We start from the raw sequence: 26898 nt of genomic DNA, 5'->3' as shown, positions 1-26898 counted from the left end.
TGGTTATGCAAACTGCAGAGGGTCAAAGAGAAACCTGAATACCCAATTAGTAAAAAGGACATATACACTAAATAAATTAAAAAATTTAAATTAGGCTTACTTCAACAGGTGTAGATTCAGGTACTTCACGTAAAATCACAATGCAACGATTCTGATTTGGCCGGACCTTTTCTCCTTTTTCATCAACCTGGACTAAAGGCAGTGCTAAAATTGAGGAAAGAAAATGTTTAAACAGAGAAAGAAATCAATCAATTTCTAGTAATCTTCTGAGAAATTTACTATGGTATAGTATGCAAATTGGGCATTTCATGATTATTAGATTTGGCTCAAACGTGTTAACCCATTTTGCTCAGTGTTCCAAAGTTTAAGAAAATTAGGGTAAAAATAAAATTTGAGCAAAAACAAGATGATTGCTCCCCTAAGAGTTATTCAGTAAACAATGTTACAATTATTGTTGTAAATGTGATTCTGTGTATCTATCAAATTCAATTCACCAAGGCACAGTAGTAATATTAATTCTGGTCTATCATACTTCATTCATACAATAAAGAATAGCTACTTAACTAACGGGTTATTCAGGGACAGCAGGCAGATATTCACATATATGGGTGATGTCATCCATGGAGCCCCGGTACAGACAGCTGCAAAAGTACACCAGCACTTTAAGAACTTTAGAAAGTTTGCGACTGACCGCATCGCGTATACTCGATTACCTTCCCGCCCGACGTAGGCGACAGCTCCTCAGTTCAGTAAGCCAGCTAAGAAGCCAACCAGGTGATGTGGGTGGGTTGTGAGAATATCTGCCTGCTGTCCCTGGATAACATCTATTATGGTAAGTAACTGTGCTTTATCCCAGGACAAGCAGGCAGGATATTCTCACATATGAGTGACCTCCAAGCTAACCAGAATAGGATGGTGGGAAGGTTGGCCTTTAGGAAAATAAAGTTTTCAATACTGCTGAACCAAAATGCCCATCTCGTCTGGAATAAGATTCTAGACCAGTGATGGCTAACCTTTTTGAGCCCGAGTGCCCAAACTGCCGCACAAAACCAAAGAATTTCCTCAAAGTGCCAGCACGTCAATTAAACCTTAATAACAAGATTTTAGTATCTAAAAACTCTTTATAAAGTTGCCTGAACTATGTAACATCATTTATAAAGGTTGGAATCTTTGTATTGTCAGAGAATTAATTTGATTCACAATCCTTTGGTTTTCATTTCAATTTATTGGCAATTTATAATGTTTTAATGATTTCATTCAATTTAATGAATTTAGGAAGAATTTGATTCAGTTACACAATATATTTTAAATGTATTATTCACATAACATGTCAAATGTATCCTGAGTAAAAAAAAAAAGATAAACTTCTTAAAACTGTTAACTGTGTCAAGACTCGGTGTGTATTCCCAAAGAGTCTATACATGTTTTTTGTAAAATTTACAATCAAATTAGAAAATAGTTAAATCATTACATTTCTAATAATATGATGTAAAGAAAACAAAAGAGCTTTCAATTAAACCAACTGTTTTTATTGGAAATTCCAGATTGGAATACAACAGGGCCATGTAAAGTCCCTTTTTTAAATAACATCTTTAAATAATATTTAAATAACTTAGAAAGTGTCTTAACTGCAAACTGAAAATACTGCTTCATGTAAACATATGCATTGGGCATGCTCTGAAAAAAATTAATGTGATTTTTGTTGTTGCATGCATGCTGATAACTTGTCAATCCTTGGCTCATAGTGCGTTAATTTCAGAGCAACACATGCAGCACTCATGTCATCCGTTAATCTGTTTCTAGCATCAGATTTTATATGATTCAAAGCCGAAAACAGCTGCTCACAAGCATAGGATGACCCAAACAAAGTAAGAAGAGCAATCCCAAGTGCTTTCATGGACTTAAAATTGTCTTGCAGAGAATTCCACGCTTTTAGGATTTCATTTTCAGAACTGCTAGCAGTGATTTCATTTGTCACCCTTTCACACTCAATACGTTCAAGAGCCGCACGCAGGTCATTGAATTTACTTTTCCAGATAGAGCTTTCTTGAAATTCCAGTAGCTCCATTTCCAAATTTTGAATATCCAACCACTGTAAGCAGGAAAGATCAAGATCTTCAAATGTGGACTTTTCTGGGGAAGTTATAAATGAAAGGGTTGTCTCCATCTTACGGACTGAAAAAATCTTTTACTAAAATTCTCCTTTGCTTCGGCTACAATGGTGGAATATGCTTTGTGGATTTCCTGGTGTTTTTTATGACTGTCCACAAATGTTGTAGAATTATCCAAATGTATTTTTAGGTTGGGAAAATATTTTAGCTGTCCACTCTCAAGGTCTTTTTCAAAAACATGCAATTTTCTCTCAAAAGCTTTGATGTCACTAAACATGCTTTCTGCTGTTTTTCCCATGCCTTGTAATTTTTTGTTTAGTACATTAAAGTGGTTAGTAAAATCTGTAAAGAACATGAGGTTGTGTGGTTTTGCAGCATTTACAGACTTGGAGCAATGGTATGATTGTTTCACTTTTGACCATTTGCCATTTAAAGACTACTTGCTACCCAAAGACTTCTAAGACTCCTGATGCAGGCCGGATGGCCGAAACGTGATCATGGCGAGTCAATTGAGTTGCTTTGGATGTACGATTTTGTTTTGGATTAATAAAGACCATTGGATTTATCAGATGAGTTGAAAGACACTGTTTTTGTGCACCATCTTGATTGGACATTTCCACTTTGCCCTTGCTTCTACAGCAGGGGTCCCCACACTTTTTGGGCTTGCGAGCTACTTTTAAAATGACCAAGTCAAAATGATCTACCAACAATAAAATTAAAAAAAAAAAAACCACAAAGCACACTGTATGCAGAGAAAATGTTAATTATCATTTATATTCCGTGGGTTTTCAAAGAGGTCAAGTCAGACGATTCTATGCAATGTCACTTCAGGAACAATTATACAAAAATAGACAAATATACCCCCTCCCTTTTTACTAAATCGCAATAGCAGTTTTTAGAGCAGGGAGATGCACTGAATGCCCTGTGCTGCTCTCGATGCTCATAGGCTCCCTGCGCTAAAAACCGCTATTGCAGATATAAATTCTCTAAACAGACACATTTTGATCACTAAACTGAAAATAAAATCATTTTTCCTATCTTTTTGTCTGGTGATTTCATGAGTCTCTGTTTGCACTTCCTTCTTCTGACTATAAATCCAATATTTTTTCTTTCTGCCCCTCCCCTTTTCTTTCTGTCTCTTTCTTTCTCTCTCCCCCCGCCCCCCCAAGCCATCGCGCCAATTTCTCCACTTCCCCGATTCTTTCCCTACCCCCTAAGCCACCATGCCGATTTCTCCCTGCTTCCATGAGCCAGGCCAGGAATGTACAAGCGCCGGACTCACAAGACTTCACCTCTGATGTCAATTCTAACGACGGAGAGGAAGTTCCAAGCCAGCCAGGCAGCGATTGGCTGGCCCAGAACTTCCTCTCTGACGTCAGAATTGACGTCGGAAGTGAAGTCTTGTGAGTCCGGCGCTTCTACGCGCCTGGCCTGGCTCAGGGAGGCAGGAAGAAAAAGATTGCCAAGGCAACGCGATCGACTCACATTGCCTTTGCGATCTACTGGTCAATCGCACTCGACCATTTGGGCACCCCTGCTGTTATGGTATCCTGTCCTGACCTGAGGAAAGGGGTTTAGTCCCCAAAAAACTGCCTTATTTCTATTTCCTATTTATAAACTTTAATCAATAGATACAATACTACTTGATTCTACGTAAAGCAACAAAACAATTTTTTCTACCTTTTGTCGTTTTTGCTTTAATCATCTTGTCTTCACTCTTCTTTCTAGCCAGCTTCTGTCCGCTCTGTCTTCCATACAGCATCAGCCCCTTCCATCCACTGTCTGCCCTCTCCCCGTTCCATATGGCATCTTCCCTCTTTTTATGCTCCTTCAATAAACTGTCTATCCTGTGCCCCTTCTCTTCTCCTTTGTACATGATTGATTTCAGCTTTGCCACCTCTCCATTTTTCTCTCTCTGTCACCATCCCGTCCCCTATGCTCTGGCATCTCTCTCTTCTCCTTTCTTTCCTTCGCACCCCATAGTCTGGTATCTTCCCTTCCCTGATTCTCTAGCATCTCACTCCTTTCCTTCCATCTCTCCCTCCCCCTCCATGCTTTGTCTTCTCCTCCTTCCTTTTCCCTTGGTCTGGCATACTTTCCTCCTTCCCTCCATGCCCTGGCATCTCTTCCTCCCTCCCTTCCCTCCTTCCCTGGCATCTCATTCCATTCCCTCCCTCATCTTCTTTCTCCCTCCAGTTGGGTGCAGCAAGTCTCTCCCCCTCTGCTCCCTTTCCTCCTTCTGTCACCCATGACCTGGCGTCATGAACTTCTTCAGGCAGCAGCATTCACAATTTGCTGCTGTTGCCAGCTTCGGGCCTTCTTCTCTGTCGGGTCCTGCTTTCATGGAAACAGAAGTAGGCAGGACCCGGCGGAGAGGAAGGCCTGAAGCTGGCAACAGCAGTGAATTGTAAATGCTGATGCTAGCCGAAGAAGTTCATGACGCCAGGTCGAACACCCGGGGCAGACTGCTACTCTCCCCCCCACGACCCTCCTAACCCTCCCTCCCTCCCATCACGAGACTCTAAACAGGCTGCTTCAGGACTTTCTCCTGCCGTGATTCCCTCTGGCACGTCACTGATGAGGGAAGGAGGGAGAGATAGGAGGGTCGGATCGGGTTGGGATTTGCCCGGGATGATGATGAGGCTGCTGCTGCTGCCAGCGAATCCAGCAAGGGTGAGGCCCCAAAGCACAGCACTGGCAGGCCCCCCTGACTATTTCGGGCCCTAGGCCTGTGCCTACAGGGCCTATCCTTTAATCTGGCCCTGCTTCCCCCCCCCCCCCCCCATATGCCCTGACATCTCTCTCTTCCACTCCATGGTATGGTATCTCCTTTCCCTCCGTCCCATGGTCTTTGCATCTCTTTCCTCCTTTTCCTGATCTTCCTTCTCCCTCCTTCCCTCTCTCTCCCCAATTGGGTACAGCAGTATTTCTCTTCCCCCTCCCCCCACTGAGTACAGCAGAATCATCAGCATTTCTCTCCCCCCCCCCAATTGGGCACAGCAGAAGCAGCATTTCTCTTCTCCCTCCCCCCCTAATTGGGTGCAGCAGCATTACTCCTCCCATCCCCCCCCACCCCACCCGTCTCACACACCCGGCAGATTCGCTACAGACAAAGGCAAGTTGCAAGTTTCCCTTGGTCGCTGACCTATCTCCCAAAGGGCAGCGACAGAGGGAAGTTTACAACTTGCTGCTCTTGCTTACTTCGGGCCTTTCTCGTTGCCGAAGTTCTCGGGTTTTTCTGTTGCCTTCACGGAAACAGAAAGTAGGCAGGACTCGGCAGCGAGAAAGGCCCGAAGTAAGCAAGAGCAAATAAGCTTCTCTCCGTGGCTGGCCTATCTCCCGCATGCTCCGGGGCTCTAATGGTCTGTGCCGGCTTCTCTTCTCTACCCCCCCCACCCCCGACGTAACTTCCGGTTTTGGAGGGAAGCCGGGTTCGAGTCGCTTGCTGGGGGGTTTTTTTGTTTAAAGTCCGGCGGGTTTTTCGGCGGCTCTTCAGGCTGCGCATTAAGCAGTGGCGGCAGCAGGATTCGGCAGATGACAGTCGGGCAGGCATCTAAATTTGCTGGGCGTTGCGCCCGCCTGCCCTGATGGCGGCCCTGTCGGTCGGGTTAGCGCCACAAAAGTAAGGGGACCTGGCCGGCTGTGCTGCACACGGGGCGGGGCGGGCGGACCGCCCCCCTCCCTTGGTAGCCGCGAGGCTACTCCTCCTTACCTACCCTGCCTGCAGTACAGAGCCGAACGGAAGTCTTCCCGACGTCAGCCCTCCCTCCCTCCCTCCGATGTCAGCGCTGACGTCGGGAAGACTTCCGTTCGGCTCTGTGCTGCAAGCAGAGCAGGTAGGGAGAAAAGCCGCGCGACTTAGTACATCCAGCCCCCGTTCCCGTGCAGCTCTCTATTGCGGACCTTCCCGCGTGCCAGCTGCAAGGCCTTCGCGTGCCACAGCTGGCACGTGTGCCATAGGTTCGCCATCGCTGTTCTAGACAGTAATGAGAGGTGAAAATATGAACCGAGGACCAAGTAACAGCTTTACAGATCTCATCAATAGAAATAGAGCGGAGAAAAGCTACTGAAGCTGCCATAGCTCAAACTTTTTGAGCTGTGACACGACTCCCCATTTGTAGCCCAGCCTGAGCAGAACAGAACGAGATGCATGCAGCCAACCAATTGGAAATCATTCTCTTGGAAACAGGATGACCCAACTCGTTAGGATCAAATGAGACAAAACGTTGGAGACATTCTATGCGGCTTTGTCCTGTTGAGATAGTAGGCTAATGCTCGTTTACAGTCCAAAATATGAAGAGCCATTTATCCTGAATGAGAGTGAGGCTTAGGATAAAAATACTGGAAGAACAATTGATTGTGATTGAGATGAGTGCGAAACACAGCCTTGTCATGGTGGAACACTGTAAATGGTGGGTCCACCACTAGTGTTTGATGTTCACTAACTCTTCTGGCAGAAATGAGTTAAATGAGAAACAACTTTCCAAGAAAGGTATTTAAGATGAGCCGTAGATATTGGTTCAAATGGAGGCTTCATCAACTTGGCAAGAACCACATTAAGATCCCAAAACACTGGAGGTGTTTGAGAGGTGGTTTAACATTAAAAATTCCTTTCATGAATCTAGATACAAGAGGATGAGCAGTAAGAGGTTTTCCATCCACTGGTTGATGAAAGGCAGTGATAGCACTGAGACAGACTCTAATGGATGTGGATTTGAGGCCAGAGTCAGATAAATAGAGGAGATAATCCGAAACAGAGATGGATTTCAGATCCTGGTGATGGAGACGACACCAAGCAGAAGAATGGGTCCATTTTTGCCAATAACACTGCTGAGTGGCCGGTTTTCTGGAAGCCTACAATATGAGTCTGACAGGCTGAGATAGGTGAAAGTCAGCTGAGCTCAGCCCAAGCGGTACAAAGCTGTCGGGAGTAAATGTAGAAGAGAACCATGACTCGGCTGAGCTCAGCCCGAGAGGTACCAAACTGTCGGGAGTAAAGACTGAAGGTTGGGATGTAAAAGAGAACCCTGACTCAGCTGAGCTCAGTCTGAGAGGTACCAAGCTGTCTGGCGTAAAGACTGAAAGTTGAGATGTAGAAGAGAACCGTGACTCTGCGTGAGAACAGAAGGAAAAATTGGCAGAGGTACTGGCTCCTTCATACTGAGTTGAAGTAGAAGAGAGAACTAAGGCAGGGCCACCGAGGAGCTATAAGTATAATGGTGGCCAACTCCTGCTTGACTTTGACAAGTGTCTTGAGAATGAGAGGTATGGGTGAAAACGCATAGAGAAACTTGTGTGTCCAATCCAGAAGAAAAGCATCCACCTCCAGGCAATGAGAGTACAGTCTGGAACAGAACTGGGGCAACTTTTTGTTGTTTGGGGGGGGGGATGCAAACAAATCCACTTGAGGAATCTCCCACTGCAAGAAAATGGGATGGAGAGCTGCTGAGTTTGAGCATCCATTCATGAGGTTTCAAGAATTCTGCCGAGTTTGTCTAAAAAATTTTGTTTCCCCTGAATATAGATTGCTTTGAGAAAGATATTGCAAGCAATCGCCCAAAGCAAGATCTTCTGTGCCTCTTGTCAGAGGAGAGACCCCGTTCCTCCTTGCTTGTTTATATAGTATATGGCGACTTGATTGTCCGTTCAGATGAAGGACATGATTGACCACTAGATGCTGAAAAGCTCTGAGATCATAGTAAATTGCTCTGAGTTTCAAAAGATTTATGTGAAAGCGTTGCTCTCTGGGGGGGAAGGGGGGACCAGTGACCTTGAGTGCAAAGGCCATCCAGATGAGCTCCCCACGCATAGGTTGACAAATCCGTGGCCAGAACTTTTTGATGTGATGAGGCGTGTGAAACAACAGACCTCTGGAAAGACTGTAAGAGTTCATCCACCACTAAAGAGATGAGGTGATAGAAATATGTTGTAAGAATGGGTCGAGAGCTTGAGACTACTGTGAAGCCAGAGACCATTGAGGCATCCAGAGGTGCAGCCTTGCAAAGGGAGTCACATGTACTGTGGAACCAATTGACCCAGCAGAACAATCATGTGCCTGGCTGAAATTGACTGAGGCTGGGAAATTTGATGACAAAAGTTGAATTAAAGAGTCCTGACGTTGTTGAGGAAGAAACGCTCTGAGTTGAATTGTGTTGAGCAGAGCTCCGATAATATGAATCTTCTGAGATGGTTGAAGTTGTGATTTGGGGAAGTTGACCTTGAACCCCAAATTCTGAAGAAATAATGTAGTCTGATTTGTCACTAAGAGCACAACTTGAGACGAAGGATCCTTGATGAGCCAGTCATCTAAGTAGGGGGAAGACTTGAAGCCCCTGAGACCTCAAGGCCGCTGCCACAACCACCAGGCACTTGGTGAAGACTCTGGGAGAGGATACCAGGCTGAAAGGTAGAACTTTGTATTGATAGTGGTAGTGTGCTACTCGAAATCTGAGATACTTCCTGTAAGCCGGATGAATGGGAATATGAGTGTAGGCTTCCTTGAGATCTAGAGAGCATAGCCAGTTGTTTTGAGCCAAGAGAGGATATAGAGTGGCTAGAGATAGCATCCAAATTTTTTCCCTGACAAGAAATTTGTTGAGGGCTCTGAGATCTAAAATAGGATGGAGACCTCCCGTTTTCTTCAGGACTTAAAATAGCGAAAGTAAAACCTCCGGTTCTGTTGATCCGCAGGAACCTTCTCAATGGCATTGAGGAGAAGGGAATCGATTTCCTGAAGAAGAAGGGAGGACTGATGATGGTTCAAAGCAGACTCTTTGGAAGAAAGTGATAAAATGAAGAGAGTAACCCTCTCGAATGAGCTGTAGAACCCAGAAGTCTGAGGCGATCAATTTCCAATGATAGAAATAAAGTTGGAGAAGACCCCCGACTGGCTAAGGGAAAGGCTGATGGAATGGAATTGCAACTATGTTCTCGAGTAGCCCGTCAAAAATATTAGGTCGATTTGACCGGAGCAGATGCTTGAAGTTACTGAGGGCGTTGCTGCTTCTGTATCTTTTGCTGAGACCTTGGCAGAACAGATTTGGCTGAGAAGCCCTCCAATATGAAGGCGGCAGCTTGAATGGCCTCACTGAGGCTGACTTAGATTAAGGCTTAAGCAAGGAATCCCACTGGTTTTTCGTGCACCGAGAGCTTTTGAGTAGCATTTCCCATTGAGTCCCCCAAAAAGCTCATCCCCCAGACAGGGGATGTTGGCCAACCTGTCTTGAAGGTTGACATCCATGTCAGCAATCCAGAGCAAGGCTAATCTCCTCATGGCCACAGATATAGAAGAAGCCCTTGAAGACAACTCAAAGGCATCATAAGCAGACTGAACCATATACCTAATTGAGTAAGAGTGCAAACTATGTTCTGAAATTCCTTCGCTCGATGAGATGAAGATATTTTTGAAAAATAAGCAGTTGCTTAACTAGATATTTCATGTAACATGTGAAATAGAAGCTGTAATTAATGACTCAATTTGTCAACATAGAATTTTGGTAAAGACATCTACCAAACCTGTCCATAGTATGTCATCCTCAATCTGGCAGGACTGAGGCATAAACTTTGGATTGAGTAGACCTTTTCAGTGTGTATTCCACCACCAGAGATTGATGAGATATTTGAGGTTTGTCAAAACCTTGACTGGGAATAATTCAGTATAGAGATTCCAGCATCCTGGGAGCAACAGGCACAGAAAGAGGAGATTCTCAATTTTTATGAAGGGTTTCTCTCAGGATCCCATACAAAAGAAGTTTAATAAGTTCCTTAGGAGGTGGTTTATAGTCCATGGTTTCCAAAAATTCAGCACTATATTTGGAATCTGCCTCCAACTTGACAGACAAATCCTTACCCGTGGAAAACATTGAACTGAGGACACGCTGAGGGGACGCATGCCCTAGGCAGGGTGGGAGGGGCACGCAGGCATGCGCGGGCCAATTGCAAGCCTGAAGGTCTTCGAGCAAATCTGCTTGCGAAAACGTCCGCTAGGAGGCTCCGTTGGTGACGTCACCCACATGTAGAGAATATGCTGCCTAACTGTCCTGGGATAAACACTGATCTAGAATGTCTCGCCTATTGGGCACTGGAAACGGCTGTTAGCTGCGGTGTGCTTTTTTAGCTTTTGAATAACTTTTATTACCCCAGCAAAGGCTAAGTGAATAAAGTAAACCAAATACAATTACAAATAGAATTTTTTTCCCCCCTTCTAAGACTCTAGCAGGGAATCTGGGCAGAGAGAGGAAACAGACAATGCCTCCCATAGACTGGGGACCACAGGAACCACTATCAGCTTGCCTCTCTTGAGCTTAGGCCCATAGATCAAGGCTCAGGGCTATGTAGATCTAAAACTTCCTAGCTCGACCAGGGTATGGACAGTGGCCCAAACCCCAGGAAATAAGGCCCCAAAACAATCTCAACAGATGCAGGCTGAGGACTGTGTCCCTGAGAATGAGACCTACACACACTAACCCTACTATACCAGTCAAACCTATACCATCTGATGGAGGTAAAAAAATATTGAGGAATTGCAGCCTGCAACAGCCCTTATACTGGTGATGTCACAGGAATAGTTCAGGGACTGTCTATAAATATCAAAATGTACAGCGCTGCATACGCCTTTCAGCACTACATAAGTGATAAGTAGTAGCAGTAGTAGTAGTATCTGTACTTCCATCTGCTGGCTGGGGAGTAATACAACCCACTGATATAGATAAGTTTAGCAAGATGACAAGGAAATGTATATATTTTTGCACAAACTAAAAATCAATTAGCACAGTTTACTTACATCTCAGCACGTCAACAATCAAATTCATATCAGTACTGAGCTTCTTCACATGGTCGAGGTTCGCTACTGTCAATATTGGCACATATTGATCACTATCCATCTGAGATATAAGATACATATCACTGGCGAGATTCTCTCTGTTGAAGGGAGAGAAAAATCTAATATTCATAATTCTAGTACATAAATTGCAACATAACAAACACAAATGAATAACCATTCCTAAACCTTCGATTATAATAAATGCAAATATGCAGCACTTAAGCTTTAATACTAATATGAAAGCATTTAAAAATAAAAATGCTTTTGTTTTGATCCTTCAGCACTGTATCTCTTTCTTACATTAATTAAAAGCCCTTTTACTCTAGCTCAATCATTAGTAATTTTTTTATTTTTGTACTCCGCTTCAGTTGCAATTAACTCTGCTAGACACAAGAGATTAGGTTTTGACCTTGCTAATATCTTTTCTAATAGATAGATGTTGTCATTCTGGATAAGTATCAGTTTGGTAGAAATAGGAACTTCTTCCTTATTTCAACTAGCGACCTGTTCATTCTGGATAAGAACATAAGAATTGCTGCTGCTGGGTCAGACCAGTGGTCCATCGGGCACAGCAGTCTGCTCATGCAGCGGCCCTTAGGTCAAAGACCAGTCAGTGCCCTCAGACTAGCCTTACCTGCGTACATTCTTGTTCAGCAGGAACTTGCCTAACTTTGTCTTGAATCCCTGGAGGGTGTTTTCCCTATAACAGCTTTTGGAAGAGCGTTCCAGTTTTCTACCACTGTCTGGATGAAGAACTTCCTTATGTTGGTATGGAATCTATCCCCTTTTAACTTTAGCAAGTGCCCTCTCGTTCTCTCTACCTTGAAGAGCGTGAACAACCTGTCTTTATCTACTAAGTCTATTCCCAATTTCTCTAATCTCTCACTGTACAGCAACTCCTCCAGCCCCATAACTATTTTAGTCACTCTTCTCTGGACCCATTCGAGTAGTACTGTGTTCTTCTTGTACCCAGTGCTGGACGCAATATTCCAGGTGGGAGCATACCAAGGCCCGGTACAGCGGCATGATAACCTTCTCTGATCTATTTGTGGTCCCCTTCTTAATTATTCCTAGCATTCTGCTCACCCTTTTCACCGCTGCCGCACACTGCACGGCCGACTTCATTGATTTGTTGACTGGTACTCCCAAGTTTCTTTCCTGGGGGGGTTCTCCGAGTACTTCCCCCAATCGCTCCTTTCCTCCCCCTCAATCCAATACTTCCATCCTTCCTACTTACCCCTCCCCCCCCGGTACCCTCCAGTAACTGATACTGGTTGCATTCTCTGGTCATTCACCACTCTGTATCCTCGCTATATATGTAACTATCTTTGCATAATAATCCACTTAACCGCATTATACAGTCTCTTGCATCATATCTTACATTACATTACATTAGAGATTTCTATTCCGCCATTACCTTGCTGTTCAAGGCGGATTACAAAAGATATAAAAAATGGGGGTTACAAAAGATATAAAAAATGGGGGTTACAATGGAAGAACAATTGTCATTTCTAGAGTTGTAAAGAGTAAGTGTTGTTAAGAGTAAGAGATGTTAAGAGTAAGTGAGGTTAGGACTGTTTCAGGAATTTTTTGAAGAGTATAGTTATTTCTTTTCTGAAAATCTTGTAGTCTGGGGTGGTTAACAGTAGGTTGGAGATTTGGTTATCTAGTTTTGCGGCTCGAGTGGCTAGGAGGTCATCGTATTGTTTGGTCCGTTTTACTTCCTTGATCGGGGGAGGTGTGAATGGGGAGCGCGTTTTTCTATGTCTGGTTGAGGTTGCTTGGATGAGGCGGCTGTTTAGGTAGGCTGGGCTGTTTCTTGCTCTACAAGTCTCTCGCACTGTATTTTCACTGTATAAATATCTCCGCTGTATATGTACAGTCTCTTGCATTGTAAATCTGCATTGTATCTTCACTGTATAAACACCTATGCTGAATATGTACAGTCCCCTGCAGTGTAAACTGCTCTCAATTGCATAGTACATTCCCTTGCATTGTATCTTCGCTGTGTATGTACAGTCTCTTGCATTGTAAACCGCTCTGAACTGTTTGTGGTATACAAAAATAAAGTTATTATTATTACTGCACTGGACAGCCTGTATTCATAGAAACATAGAAATAGACGGCAGATAAGGGCCACGGCCCATCTAGTCTGCCCACCCCAATGACCCTCCCCTACCTTTCTCTGTGAATAGATCCCACGTGTCTATCCCATTTGGCCTTAAAATCAGGCATGCTGCTGGCCTCAATAACCTGAAGTGGAAGACTATTCCAGCGATCAACCACCCTTTCAGTGAAAAAGAATTTCCTGGTGTCCCAGTGCAGTTTCCCGCCCCTGATTTTCCACGGATGCCCTCTTGTTGTCGTGGGACCCTTGAAAAAAAAGATATCTTCTTCCACCTCGATGCGGCCCGTGAGATACTTGAATGTCTCGATCATGTCACCCCTCTCTCTGCGTTCCTCGAGTGAGTACAGCTGCAACTTATCCAGCCATTCCTCGTACATGAGATCCTTGAGTCCCGAGACCATCCGGGTGGCCATTCTCTGGATCGACTCCAGTCTCAGCACATCCTTATGGTAATGCGGCCTCCAGAATTGCACACAGTATTCAAGGTGGGGCCTCACCATGGATCTATACAATGGCCTAATGACTTCAGGCTGACGAAACTCCTGCGTATGCAACCTATGATTTGCCTTGCCTTGGATGAAGCTTGCTCCACTTGATTGGCAGTCTTCATGTTCTCACTGACGATCACCCCTAAGTCTCGTTCTGCTTCAGTTCTTGTTAGGATCTCGCCATTAAGGGTGTAAGCCTTGCATGGATTTTGGCTGCCCAGGTGCATGACTTTGCATTTTTTAGCATTGAAGCTGAGTTGCCAGGACCTAGACCAGCGCTCCAGTAGGAGTAGGTCGTGCATCATGTTGTCGGACATTGAATTTATGTCTGTTGTGCTTTTGCCCACTACATTGCTTAGTTTGGCGTCATCGGCGAATAATGTTATTTTACCTCGCAGCCCTTCTGCCAAGTCTCTTATAAAGATGTTGAATAGGATCGGGCCCAGGACCGAGCCCTGCGGCACTCCACTGATTACCTCCGTCATTTCGGAGGGGGTGCCGTTCACCACTACCCTCTGAAGCCTACCTCCAAGCCAGTTCCCAACCATTTCGTCAATATGTCACCCAATCCTATAGAACTCATCTTGCTCAGCAACCTGCGGTGTGGTACGCTATCAAATGCTTTACTGAAGTCCAGGTATTCGATGTCCAGGGACTCCCCAACATCCAGCTTCCTCGTCACCCAGTCAAAGAAGCTGATCAGGTTGAATTGGCAGGATCTCCCCTTAGTAAATCCATGTTGATGGGGATCCCGTAGATTCTCCTCGTTCAGGATCATATCCAATTGGCATTTGATTAGAGTTTCCATTAGTTTGCACACTATTGATGTGAGACTCACCGGTCTGTAGTTTGCTGTCTCCATCTTGGAGCCTTTCTTGTGGAGTGGAATGACGTTAGCCGTCTTCCAGTCCAACGGGGCGTTACCCGTACTAAGGGAGAGATTGAAGACCGCGGATAGCGGTTCCGCCAAGACATCACACAACTCCCTGAGCACCCTGGGGTGTAGGTTGTCAGGCCCCATTGCCTTGTTAACCTTAAGCTTTGACAGCTCACAGTAGACACCGCTGGGTGTAAACTCAAAATTACTAAACGGGTCATCTGTGTCAACCCTTGTCTGTAGCTGAGGGCCAAGTCCTGGCGCCTCGCGGGTGAAGACTGAGCAGAAGTATTCATTTAACAATTGGGCTTTTTCCGAGTCCGCTTCTACATAGTCTCCGTCTGGTTTCCTAAGACGTACTATCCGCCTGAGTTCTTATTTCTGTCACTGATATACCTGAAGAAGATTTTTGTTACCGACATGCATCACTTTACACTTACCCAGGTTAAACCTCATTTGCCATGTGGCAGCCCGTTTCTCGAGCGTGTTTATGTCGCAATCCTTCTGTGTCTTTACTACTCTGAATAACTTCATATCGTCTGCAAATTTAATCACCTCGCTAGTCATACTAATTTCCAAGTCATTTATAAATATGTTGAAGAGCACGGGTCTAAGCACCGAACCCTGAGGCACTCCACTCGTGATGCTTTTCCAGTCCGAGTAATGTCCATTTACCCCCACTTTCTGTTTCCTATTTGCCAGCCAGTGTTTAATCCACATATTTCACCCTCGATTCCATGGCTTGCAATTTTTCGAAGTAGTCGTTCATGCGAGACCTTGACAAACGCCTTCTAAAAATCCAAATATAGAATGTCGACCGGGTCACCCTCATCTATCTGCCTGTTTACTCACTTGATGAAGTGCAGCAAGTTCGTCAAGTAAGATCTTCCTTTGCTGAAGCCGTGCTGGCTGGTCCTCATCGGATTGTGTCCGTCAAGGTGATCAATGATGCGGTCCTTTATCAGCGCCTCTACCATCTTTCCAAGTACCAAGGTCAGACTCACAGGTCTGTCGTTTCCCGGATCTCCCCTTGAACCTGTCTTGAAGATCAGCTTAACATTCGCCACTTTCCAGTCTTCCAGAATCCTTCGTGATTCGATCGACAGATTGGTTATTAGTTGAAGCAGTTCAGCTATAGCTCCTTTCAGTTCCTTGATTACCCTTGGATGGATGCCATCCGGTCCTGGGGATTTATCGTTTTTTAAGCCTATCAATCTGCCTGTATACCTCTTCTAGATTGACCGTCAACCCTGTCAGTTTCCCGTCTTTGTTTCCTGTGTAAAGCCTGTCGGCTTCCGGTATGTTTTGCATATCCTCTTCGGTAAATACATATGCAAAAAATGTGTTCAGTTTGTCGGCGATGGTTTTATTCACCTTTAGCACTTCCTTTATTCCATGGTCATCCAACAACCCCAGCGCTTCCTTCACGGGTCATTTCCCCTTAATATATCTAAAGAACGGCTTGAAATTTTTCACCTTCTTGGCTATTTTTTCCTCATAGTCTCTTTTGGCCCCTCTTACCGCCTTATGGCACCTGCTTTGATGTTGTTTGTGCTTTTTCCAGTTTTCATCTGTTTTTGACCTTTCCCATTCCTTAAACGAAGTCTTCTTGTCTCTGATCGCTTCCTTCACCGCTACAGTGAGCCACACCCGCTCCTTGTTCTTTTTCCTCTTGGATCCCTTGTTGATATGCGGTATTTATAGATTTTGCGCCTCAGTGACTGTGTCCTTAAAAAGGGACCATGCTTGCTCTAGCGTTTTTACAGTGCTTATACTCTTTTTAATCTTCTTCCCCACCATGAGTCTCATCCCTTCGTAATTCCCTTTTCAGAAGTTCAGTGCCGTGGCCGTCGTTCTGAATCGATGTTTTGCCCCTGTGTCCAGGTTGAAGTGGATCATATTGTGATCACTGTTTCCCAGCATCCCTTCTACTTCTACACCTTGCACTGGTCCTCGTAATCCATTTATAATTAAGTCCAGAATTGCATTTCCTCTTGCATTTTCCTTGACAAGTTGTTCTAGGAAGCAATCGCCTACAGCATCCAGGAACTTGGTCTCCCTACTGCAGCCGGAGGTGCCTAGGTTCCAGTCGATCCCCAGATAATTGAAGTAATCCATGATAACTGCGTAGCCTCCCTTGCAATTGCATTTAATCTTGTCCGTCATTTATCCATCAATTTCTTCGGACTGCCCTGGGGGTCGATACTAGATGTCGATCTTCGTTTCCATTCCATTTGTTCCCGGAATTTTGGCCCATAGCGACTCTACCTTAATTTTCATTTCTGGCATGTTCTCTCTGTTAAGACTCAATTCCCTCTTTGACGTATAGGGCAAAATCCCCACCTTTTTAACCTACTCTCTCTCTCTGCGGTATAGCTTGTATCCCAGTAGCACAGTGTCCCAGATGTTTCCCTCGTTCCACTATGTTTCCATGATGCCGATAAGCGGGTTATATCCCAGTCCAGAAGAGGGAAGAATGTCCTTGGACACCGTCTAGCCCGCCTACTTCACAGGGCTTTAAACTAGGTAAATCGGGGGAGGGTACAGGCACAAACAACATAACTGGCGAACTAAACTGCCAATACTGTTTTGAGGATGTGGTAAGTAGTCACCGAAAGTCTGGGTCAGGGGCGAGTACACACACCTTTGAGCCAGGGGCAGGTTCACATCATAAGTATGGGCCACATTGTAATTCCAGGTCTAGGGGGAGTACACATTGTAATTCTGGGTCTTTGGGGAGTACACATTGTAGTTCTGGGTCTAGGGGGAACATATATAACGCAAATATTGCTAGGTCTAGAGGGAACATATATAACGCAAATTATGCTAAAAGTGTTCAAGTAGCTCAAGCAGGTATATCCCCACTGATACGTAACAAAAATACAACATGGAGGGCTATGTACGTCAACGCACACAGTTTGGGAAACAAGATCCTGGAGTTGGAAACAGAAATAAGGAATGCCGACCTGGATGTGGTGGCAATATCTGAGACCTGGCTCACAGACTCCCACAGGTGGGACATGGTCATTCCGGGTTACAACTTGCTTCGCCAGGACAGAGAAGGCAGATTGGGAGGAGGTGTAGCATTATATACTAAAGATGACATTAAGGTCACAAGAATCTCAGATGTCCAATACACTGGGGAATCCCTTTGGGTTAATTTGGCCAGAGGGAAGGGCAAATGCTTGTATCTTAGCGTAATTTACAGACCCCCAAGACAACAGGTTGACCTGGATATGGAAATAATCGGGGATATAGAAAATATCACCTTGCGTGGGGACACAGTATTGTTAGGCGACTTCAACATGCCTGATGTGGACTGGGATACACTAACCTCTGATTCTGGCAGCAACAAGAGGCTACTAAACTCTATGAAGGGAGCTGGTCTGAAGCAACTGGTGCTGGACCCAACAAGGGATCAGGCAATACTGGACCTATTACTTACCAATGGAGAAAGTGTCACAGAGGTCTCGGTGGGCGACACATTGGCCTCCAGTGACCACAACATGGTATGGTTCAATCTTAGGAAAGGTTTCACTAAATCTACCTCGCTGACCAAGGTCCTCAAATTCAAGGATGCAAACTTCCAGGACATGGGTTCCTTTGTTCACCAGGCGCTACAAAGCCAAGCAGAAACTGATAGCGTGGAAGAAATGTGGTCGACCTTGAAAGCCACCACACAGGAAGCGACAAACCGCTATGTTAAATTAGTAAGTAAACGGCGAAGAAACAACAAGCCGCAATGGTTCACTGCGGAGATCTCAGACCTCATCAAGGAGAAGAAAAAAGCATTCATCTCTTACAAACATTTGGGGAAACAGGACTCTAGAGCAGACTACCTGGCCAAGTCAAAAGCAGTCAAAACAGCAGTCAGGGAGGCTAAATTCCACATGGAGGAGTCTCTGGCAAAGAACATCCAGAAGAGAGATAAATCCTTCTTCAAGTATATCAGTGACAGAAGTAAAAACTCAGGCGGGATTGTACGTCTTAAAGGATTCCGAAAAAGCCCAACTATTAAATGAATACTTCAGCTCAGTCTTCACCCATGAAGCGCCGGGGCTTGGCCCTCAGCTACAGACAAGGGCTGACTCAGTTGACCCGTTTAGTAACTTCGAGTTTACGCCCAGCAGTGTCTATGGTGAGCTGTCAAAACTCAAGATTATCAAGGCAATGGGGCCTGACAACCTACACCCCAGGGTGCTTAGGGAGTTGAGTGATGTCTTGGCGAAGCCACTGTCAGCGCTCTTCAACCTCTCCCTTAGTACAGGCAGCGTCCCGTTGGACTGGAGGACGGCTAACGTCATTTCACTCCACAAGAAAGGCTCAAAGATGGAGACAGCAAACTACAGACCAGTGAGTCTAACATTGATAGTGAGCAAACTAATGGAAACTCTAATCAAACACCAATTGGATAAGATCCTGGATGAGGAAAATCTACGGGACCCCCATCAACATGGATTTACTAAGGGGAGATCATGCCAATCCAACCTGATCAGCTTCTTTGACTGGGTGACGGGGAAGCTGGATGTTGGGGAGTCCCTGGACATCGTGTACCTGGACTTTAGCAAAGCATTCAATAGCGTACCACACCGCAGGTTGCTGAGCAAGATGAGTTCTATAGGATTAGGTGACACATTGACGAAATGGGTTGAGAACTGGCTTGGTGGTAGGCTTCAAAGGGTAGTGGTGAACGGCACCCCCTCCGAAATGACGGAGGTGATCAATGGAGTGCCACAGGGCTCGGTCTTGGGCCCGACCCTATTCAACATCTTTATAAGAGACTTGGCAGAAGGGCTTCGAGGTAAAATAGCATTATTCGCCAATGACGCCAAACTAAGTAATGTGGTGGGCAAATGCACAACGGACAAAGATTCAATGCCCGACAACATGATGCACGACCTACTCCTACTGGAGCACTGGTCTAGGACCTGGCAACTTAGCTTCAATGCCAAAAAATGCAAAGTCATGCACCTAGGCAACCATAATCCATACAAGACTTATACCCTTAATGGTGAGATCCTAACAAGAAGGGTTGCAGAACGAGACTTGGGGGTGATCATCAGTGAGGACATGAAGGCTGCCAGTCAGGTAGAGCAGGCCTCATCCAAGGCAAGACAGATCCTAGGTTGCATACGCAGGGGTTTCGTCAGCCGTAAGCCGGAAGTCATTATGCCATTGTATAGATCCATGGTGAGGCCCCACCTGGAATACTGTGTGCAATTCTGGAGGCCACATTATTGCAAAGATGTGCTGAGACTGGAGTCGGTTCAGAGAATGGCCATCCGGATGGCCTCGGGACTCAAAGATCTCCCGTACGAAGAACGGTTAGACAAACTGCAGCTATACTCGCTCGAGGAGCGCAGAGAGAGGGGGGACATGATCGAGACGTTCAAGTATCTCACGGGCCGCATCGAAGCGGAGGAAGATATGTTCTTTTTTCAAGGGACCCACGGCAACAAGAGGGCATCCATGGAAAATCAGAGGCAGGAAACGACGAGGTGACACCAGGAAATTCTTTTTCACTGAAAGGGTGGTTGATCGTTGGAATAGTCTTCCACTGCAAGTGATTGAGGCCAGCAGCGTGCCTGATTTTAAGGCCAAATGGGATCGACACGTGGGATCTATTCGCTAGGCAAAGGAAGGGGAGGGTCATTAGGGTGGGCAGACTAGATGGGCCGTGGCCCTTATCTGCCGTCTATTTCTATATTAGTGCTCGCAAGCCTTGCAGAAGGAATCCACTCTAGATTTTTATTGAATCCCTCCTACTTCACAGAGAGCTTTGCTGTCCCTTACACTTAGTTCCAAAGCAAGCAAGCGCCTTTACTACAGCAGATGTGAAGCAGGGGTACAGGGAAACTCCCTGAAGTACAAGTCTGTTCTGCTCTGAAATTTTAACAAATATGTTAACCATTGAACAATCAAAGAAACAAATCATGCCAAATAGAAACATTAATGGAGCTAAAATAATAATCCTAAGTATCCTGGTAGAGAAAGATGCGGGGAAAACAATTTGTCCCCGTTCCCATGAGCTCGGCCCCATCCCTGCCAGCTCAGTCCCTGTCCCCACACCATCTGATTCCATCCGCACAAGCCTCGCATTGTTATGATTTTATACTGAGCTTATTTTATTAAAGTATAAGAAGAAACAATATTCTGTACAACTGTTGTTTTATAAACACAAATAACACACAGAAGGATCAACCAAAACCCTTGTCTCCCATCCCTTCCCCAAATATCCCCTACACTATTGAGAAAACTGAATAAGCAAAGTTACATAATGCTACAAGAAAAATTATCAATAATAAAACCCTAAGTGCGCATACGCACTCCTACCTCCATGATCCCTGTCTCCATGATCCGTAGCTCCATGGCAGAGAAATGCTAAAGCGTGCAGCAGAGAAATGTTAAAACGTGCGGCGCATGACAGTTTGCTACGAGTGCGCGCGTGGCTGTTTCCTGTATCCTGCAGCAGTTACTGTGCGCCAGTTGCTCTTTCCACTGTATACAATACAACAGGGGTAGATGGCCAAGGCGAAGTGAGTCGATCGCAGAGCCCATCCCGGGCTCCATGATAGACTCACTTTGCCTTGGCGATCTACCGGGCCAATCAGCCTTCCTCTCCCCGACATCAATTCTGCCGTCAGAGAGGAAGTTTGGGCCAGCCAATCGCTGCCTGGCTGGGCCGGAACTTCCTCTTCTACGAGTGAAAAAATATTTCCTCTTATTGGTTTTAAAAGTATTTCCCTGTAACTTCATTAAGTGTCCCCTAGTCTTTACAATTTTATACGGAGTGAAAAATCAATTCACTTGTACCCATTCTACTCCACTCAGGATTTTGTAGACTTCAATCCTATCTCCCCTCAGCTGTCTCTTTTCCAAGCTGAAGAGCCCTAACCTTTTTAGTCTTTCCTCATACAAGAGGAGTTCCATCCCCTTTATCATCTTGGTCACTCTTATTTGAATCTTTTCTAGTGCCGCTATATCTTTCTTGAGATAAGGAGAACAAAATTGAACATAATACTCAGATGAGGTCGCACCATGGAGCAATATAGAGGCATTATAAAATTCTTACTCTTGTTAACCTTTCTTTTTAATAATTCCCATCATCCAGTTTGCTTTTTTGGCTGCCGCCACACACTAGGCAGGTTTGATCGTATTGTCTACAACAACACCCAGATCCTTTTCTTGGGTGCTAACCCCTAAGATGAACTTTAGCATCTGGTAACTGTGATTCGACCATTTGACATTTCTTTTTTCTCCATGCTCACCATCCTTCTATCTCTGTGTGTGTATTGTTCCCCATATTCAGCATCTCCCTTCTCTACATCTCCTATACGCCCCTTTCATGTTTATCCCCATGCCCATCTCCCTGTCTTCAATATCTCACCATTTTATGATCCCCTTCCCCTGTGTACAGGAAATGGGGAAAGAAAGAGAGATCTGGGGTGCATCTCTCCCACTCCCTCTACAGCCACATTCAACATTTCTCCCTCTCTCATCTCCCGATCATGTGCAGCATTTTCACCACTGCCCACCAGCCCCATGACCAACATTTCTCCTTTTATCAACCCTCTCCAGCACCATGGCACACCTTTTCCTCCATCAATAGGTCCAACATTCCTTCCCCTTGCATCCCCTTCAATCTGTCCCTCTGTTCCCTCTCCACCACCATATCCAACATTTCTCTCTCTCATGTTTCTCTTCCCCATGTACCTCTAACTCACTCCTCTCTATGCCCAACAACTTTCCTCTTTTTTCCTTTCCCCATATGCACCATCTCTTTTCCTCACTCACACACTCATGCCCAACAATTCTCCCTTTCTAATCTCTCTCTCTCTCTCTCCAATGTCTCAAGTTAGTGCCCCCTTCCTCCCTCCTTTCTGTGTCCATGCTCATGGCCCCTCCCTTCCTTCTATGTCCCGAGTTTGTGCCCCCTCCCTGGCCTTTGTCCCAAATTCATTCCTCTCCCATGTCCCAACATGCTCCTTCCCCTCCTTCCCTTCTCCCTTCATCCCACGTTGCTATCCCCTCTCTCCCTTACTTGTTACCTTCAGGGCCATCCAACTGGGCTGCTCCTTACTGCCTTCAGCGGCACTTGTTTGACGTCAGGAGGGATGGCTTCTGGGTCAGCCATGTGCAGCATGCAAGAGCCGCTGTCCATGTCCTTGCAAAGAACATATTTGGCTGAACGCAGGAAAAAGCAGCCCACCTGGAAAAAGGGCTGTTACATTACATTAGTGATTTCTATTCCGCCATTACCTTGCGGTTCAAGGCGGATTACATATGAGTTGTCAGGACATTTAGGAGTACATTAGGAGTTGTCTGAACATTTTCGGAGGTGCTAAAGGGTGAAATGGATTGCAAATGGGGCTTAAGATGGAGCTTGCTGTGTTAGTTTGTCTTTATGGAGTTTTTGAATAGCAGGGTTTTATTTCTTTTCTGAAGGTTTTGTAATCTGTGGTCAAGATCAGAAAGTTGGAGAGTTGGTGGTCTAGTTTTGCTGCTTCGGTGGCTAGGAGGACATCGAACATTTTTTTTCGTTTGATGTTTCTGATTGACGTTTGATGTTTCTGTTGAGGTAACTAGGACCCCTAGCTGACCCAGAAGACTTCTCTCCAACATCAGGGTTGACATCGGAGGGAAGCCTTCCGGGTCGGTTTTGGCAGAGAGGGGAATGCAGCTAGAGGACAGGAAGGAGGCCTGTTCAGTTTTTCTTTAACATACATAGATGGGGCAATGAGCTGGTGCAGGAGTTAAATGGTTACATGAACAAGATTACAAAGTGGATGAAGGGTAAAGGATTCAAACTGAATAAAGGAGAAACAAATTATGATTGTTGGAGAGGTGGACGAACAACTATGGCCCACAGAGATTTATGTGGGCAACTATTTAATTAGAATCAGTGAAGAAATTAGGGTCCTAGTTGTGTTACTGGATGCTAGATATCATTTAAAGGCCAGATTTCGAGAGTGGTTCAGCTTGCTTATTTTGCTATGTGGAAATTATCTCATTTAAAGAATGTGTTAACTAACTGTGATTTCAGACAAGTCTTACAAACGATGGTATTATCACAGATAGATTACTTTGCAACAGGTGATTTGCATTCTCCATGCCAGCTTTGTATAATATGTGGTGAGCGACTATCCAACAAAACCATGAAACCCTCAAACCTGCTTTGCCACATGAAGACCAAATACCCTACATTAAAAGACAAAACTCTGGAGTTTTTCAAAAGAAAAATACAGGAATTTGAAGAGCAGAAGCAAGGCCATCACTTCCGTAAATGTGTCTGCACTGAAAGCATCTTTCTTAGTGGCTGACTGAATTGCCAAAGCTAAGAAGCCCTTTACAATTGGTGAAGAGCTGATCCTGACTGCTACTAAGGACATTTGCCATGAACTTTTAGGAGAGGCTGCAGTTGAAAAGGTGGCCAGTGTTCCTCTTTCAGCTAGCATCGTAACCAGACAAACTGATGAAATAGCAGAGGATATTGAGGCACAATTGTTAGAAAAGGATACTGCTTGTAAAGAAAGCACTTCAAAAGTTAAACTAAAACACAGGCATACTCACAGAAATGTGACCTCTCTACACCGTAGAAAAACAAAACTTGAGAATGACATGAGGACAAATTTTTCCCCGTTCCTGCTGGAACTTATTTTCTCATCCCTGCAAGTTCTTTTCCTGTCCCTGCCCCATTCCTCCAAGCTCCATCCTCATCTGCACAAGCCTCAAACATTTTAAAATCATAAGTGTTCAAGGCTTGTGAGGTTAAGGCAGAGCTTACTGGAATGGGGCAGGGGCAACGACAAAATTCATGGGGACGGGGCAGAAAAATTGAGTTCCTGCGGCAACAGGGACACATTTGTCCCCGTGTCATTCTCTAAAACAAACACTAACTGTTCTGCGTTCTTACACTGGGTAGGAAGGCACTCGCACATAGGATGTTGCCAAAAGCCTCTTACTATAGAGCACTAAATAGCATCCACACCAGGGCCTATTGGATTATATCACCCAATTGTAAAAATTAATGTCCTTCTTGTCCTCAGAGAAATTTAAATTTTATCTTTTATTGTATTTAATATACTGCCTATTTTGCCAGGCAAGTCAAAACAGTTTACAATACAGTGCTCCCCCGCGAATTCGTGATCCCAGTCATTCACGGGGGTCATTCCTGATTGGTGAGGCCCGACTTTAGTACAGGAAGAGGCAGTCGGAGCATACAGCGAGTGATTTCCTTCACTTGCCGGCGCTCCGGCTGCCCTCTCCGGTCTCCTCTGCTAAAAACCGTATTCGCGGTTTTTCAACATTCGCAGGGGTTCCAGCGAATATCGGGAGAGTACTGTATTCATAAAATACAATCGGAATTAAAGATTAATAAAAGCAGAATTCCATAGAAAGAATACATTCATACAGCAGTAGTTTGTTTGCTATAGTTTTGTCTATTATGTATAACAAGATTCAGAGTCATTGCACTGGATCAGTCAATCGGAACCATAAAGAGTCAATGTAAATTAAATGGTAATTTTTAAAAATGCATTTTTAATATGTCACTAAAAACTTTGTATGTGATTTTTCTGTTGATTAAGTTTGGTAAATCATGATGGGGCCAGAAGATAGAAAGCACTCACCCACATTAATTGGAAGGAGAGGGAACATGAGAATATCAATGCTAAATAGCAGCTTCTTTACCATAAACCAATATTGGAGAATGCCTGGATAAAGTAATGAATTAACTCAAATAATTTGTTCACCTACCTAGATAAGCAGAATTCCAGTGTTTTTTTAAGCGATTCACGCAAATCTTCCTGCCCTTCCAGTTGCAATTGTTCATTTCCTCCTTAATGAGAAAAAAAGGATAGAAACAACGCTTTATCAAAAAAAAAAAAGATATATTGCAGAATGTGAGAATTTACGCACAATTTTATAAGGAGTCTTTTCAGTTTCAAATTAACTTGCAAAATGAATTTGAGCTCCATATACACTGAATTGACTCCCATAATATTCTACTGTAATCATCAATTTAATACTATGACACCAAGCCCTCTTCTACAAATGTCAACTCTGTTCTATTAAAATATACACCTGAAAAATATGAATTACAATTAGTCTGTTTCAACACACATGCAACAATAGAAGAGATGCCTTTCCTTTCTACTATGAAGAGTGTTTCCAAAATTTCTAATTTTCCGCAAACATTCCAGAAAAGAGAAAATGGTGATTACCTGTAACAGGAATTCTCCGCAGACAGCAGGAGAATGTAGCCACACTTACTGGTGAAGTCTCAGACTGAGTCTGTGTGTCCGTGCTCTCCCCTAGTTGAAGCTTTTAGGCGTACTAGGCATGTGCAAGGAATCCTGCCTTGTTTTGTCTCTAGCTTAAGTGAAGTTATCCCTAGTGGGGAAAGAAGGAGGGTAAGTGTGGCTGCATTCCTCGGCTTTCTACAGAGAACCCGTTACAGGTAAGCAACTCCACTTTCTCCAGAGACAAGCAAGGGAGATGTAGGCACACTTGTTTGGCGAATCCCAAGCTTCAAACTGAAGGGTGGCGGTGACTGATCAAGTTTCAAATTGCTTAAGACACACTGTCCAAAGCAAATGTTATGTACTGCGCTCTGGTCTTTTTTTAGTAAAAGTGTGAACTGAGGACCTGGTTGCAGCTTTGCAGAAGTCTTGTAGCAGGACTGACTGTAAATTAGTTACTAAAGAAGCTGTTGCGCCTAATCTGTACATGCCAACAGGCAGCCCGCAAACCCCCAGTGGTACGTGTACCACATGTTGAGAAACACTGTCCTATAGTAAATGACAGCAGATAAAGACCTGAACGGTCCATCCAGTCTGCTCATTAGTTATTCTTTTTAGAAATACATGATCAGGTTGCTCTTCTTTGATATTTCTGGGCCACAGACTAAAGTCCACCTGGTAATGTCCTAGAATCCAAGCTCACTCCAGCCTATCCAACCATCCCGTTGTTTGCAGGATATCTATCATGAAGTCTGGCCAGTAACGTCCTCATGCTCCAAGTTATGGAGTTCCCATTGATGCCCTCCTCAGCACATCCTACACCGAATCACCACATATGGGACACAAACTGTACAAGTTTGTCCAAAACTGGCCTTAGTTCTTTAATTTATATCATTTGTTTGTTTTCTAATTAGAGATCCTTTGTGTTTATCCCACACTTTTTTGAATTCCATCACTGTTTTCCTCTTCACCACCTCCCTCGGGAGGGCATTCCAGCCATCTATCACCCTCTCCTTGAAAAAGAATTTCCTAATATTACTCCTAAGTCTTCCTCCCTGCAACCTCAAGTAATGCCCTCTAATTTTACCATTTTCCCTTCTCTGGAAAAGATTTGGTTCTATATTAATACCTTTCAAGTATTTAATGTTCAACAATTTTTATTGATGAAAAACAGAATACAGTCAAACCTCAGTTTGCGAGTAACACAGCTTGAGAGTGTTTTGCAAGATGAGT

The 26898-nt window shown here is 44.5% G+C and overlaps 1 protein-coding gene across 14 annotated transcripts in view; it reads right to left on the bottom strand.

The window, feature by feature from the left end:
* The window catches only part of LARP4B (La ribonucleoprotein 4B), a 505004-nt gene that overhangs the window by 372058 nt on the left and 106048 nt on the right, over positions 1-26898 (bottom strand). For all 14 annotated transcript variants that reach the window (XM_033931563.1, XM_033931553.1, XM_033931560.1 and 11 more), the window contains 3 exons: positions 25181-25262; positions 10894-11030; positions 101-204 (listed from right to left, as the gene is read on the bottom strand). In XM_033931563.1, coding sequence (XP_033787454.1) covers positions 101-204; positions 10894-11030; positions 25181-25262 — 323 coding nt within the window. The remainder of the gene's footprint in view (positions 1-100; positions 205-10893; positions 11031-25180; positions 25263-26898) is intronic.

This window comes from Geotrypetes seraphini, chromosome 2, assembly GCF_902459505.1.
Source record: "Geotrypetes seraphini chromosome 2, aGeoSer1.1, whole genome shotgun sequence".
Taxonomy (NCBI): domain Eukaryota; kingdom Metazoa; phylum Chordata; class Amphibia; order Gymnophiona; family Dermophiidae; genus Geotrypetes; species Geotrypetes seraphini.
This window is presented reverse-complemented; position numbering and strand designations above follow the sequence as displayed.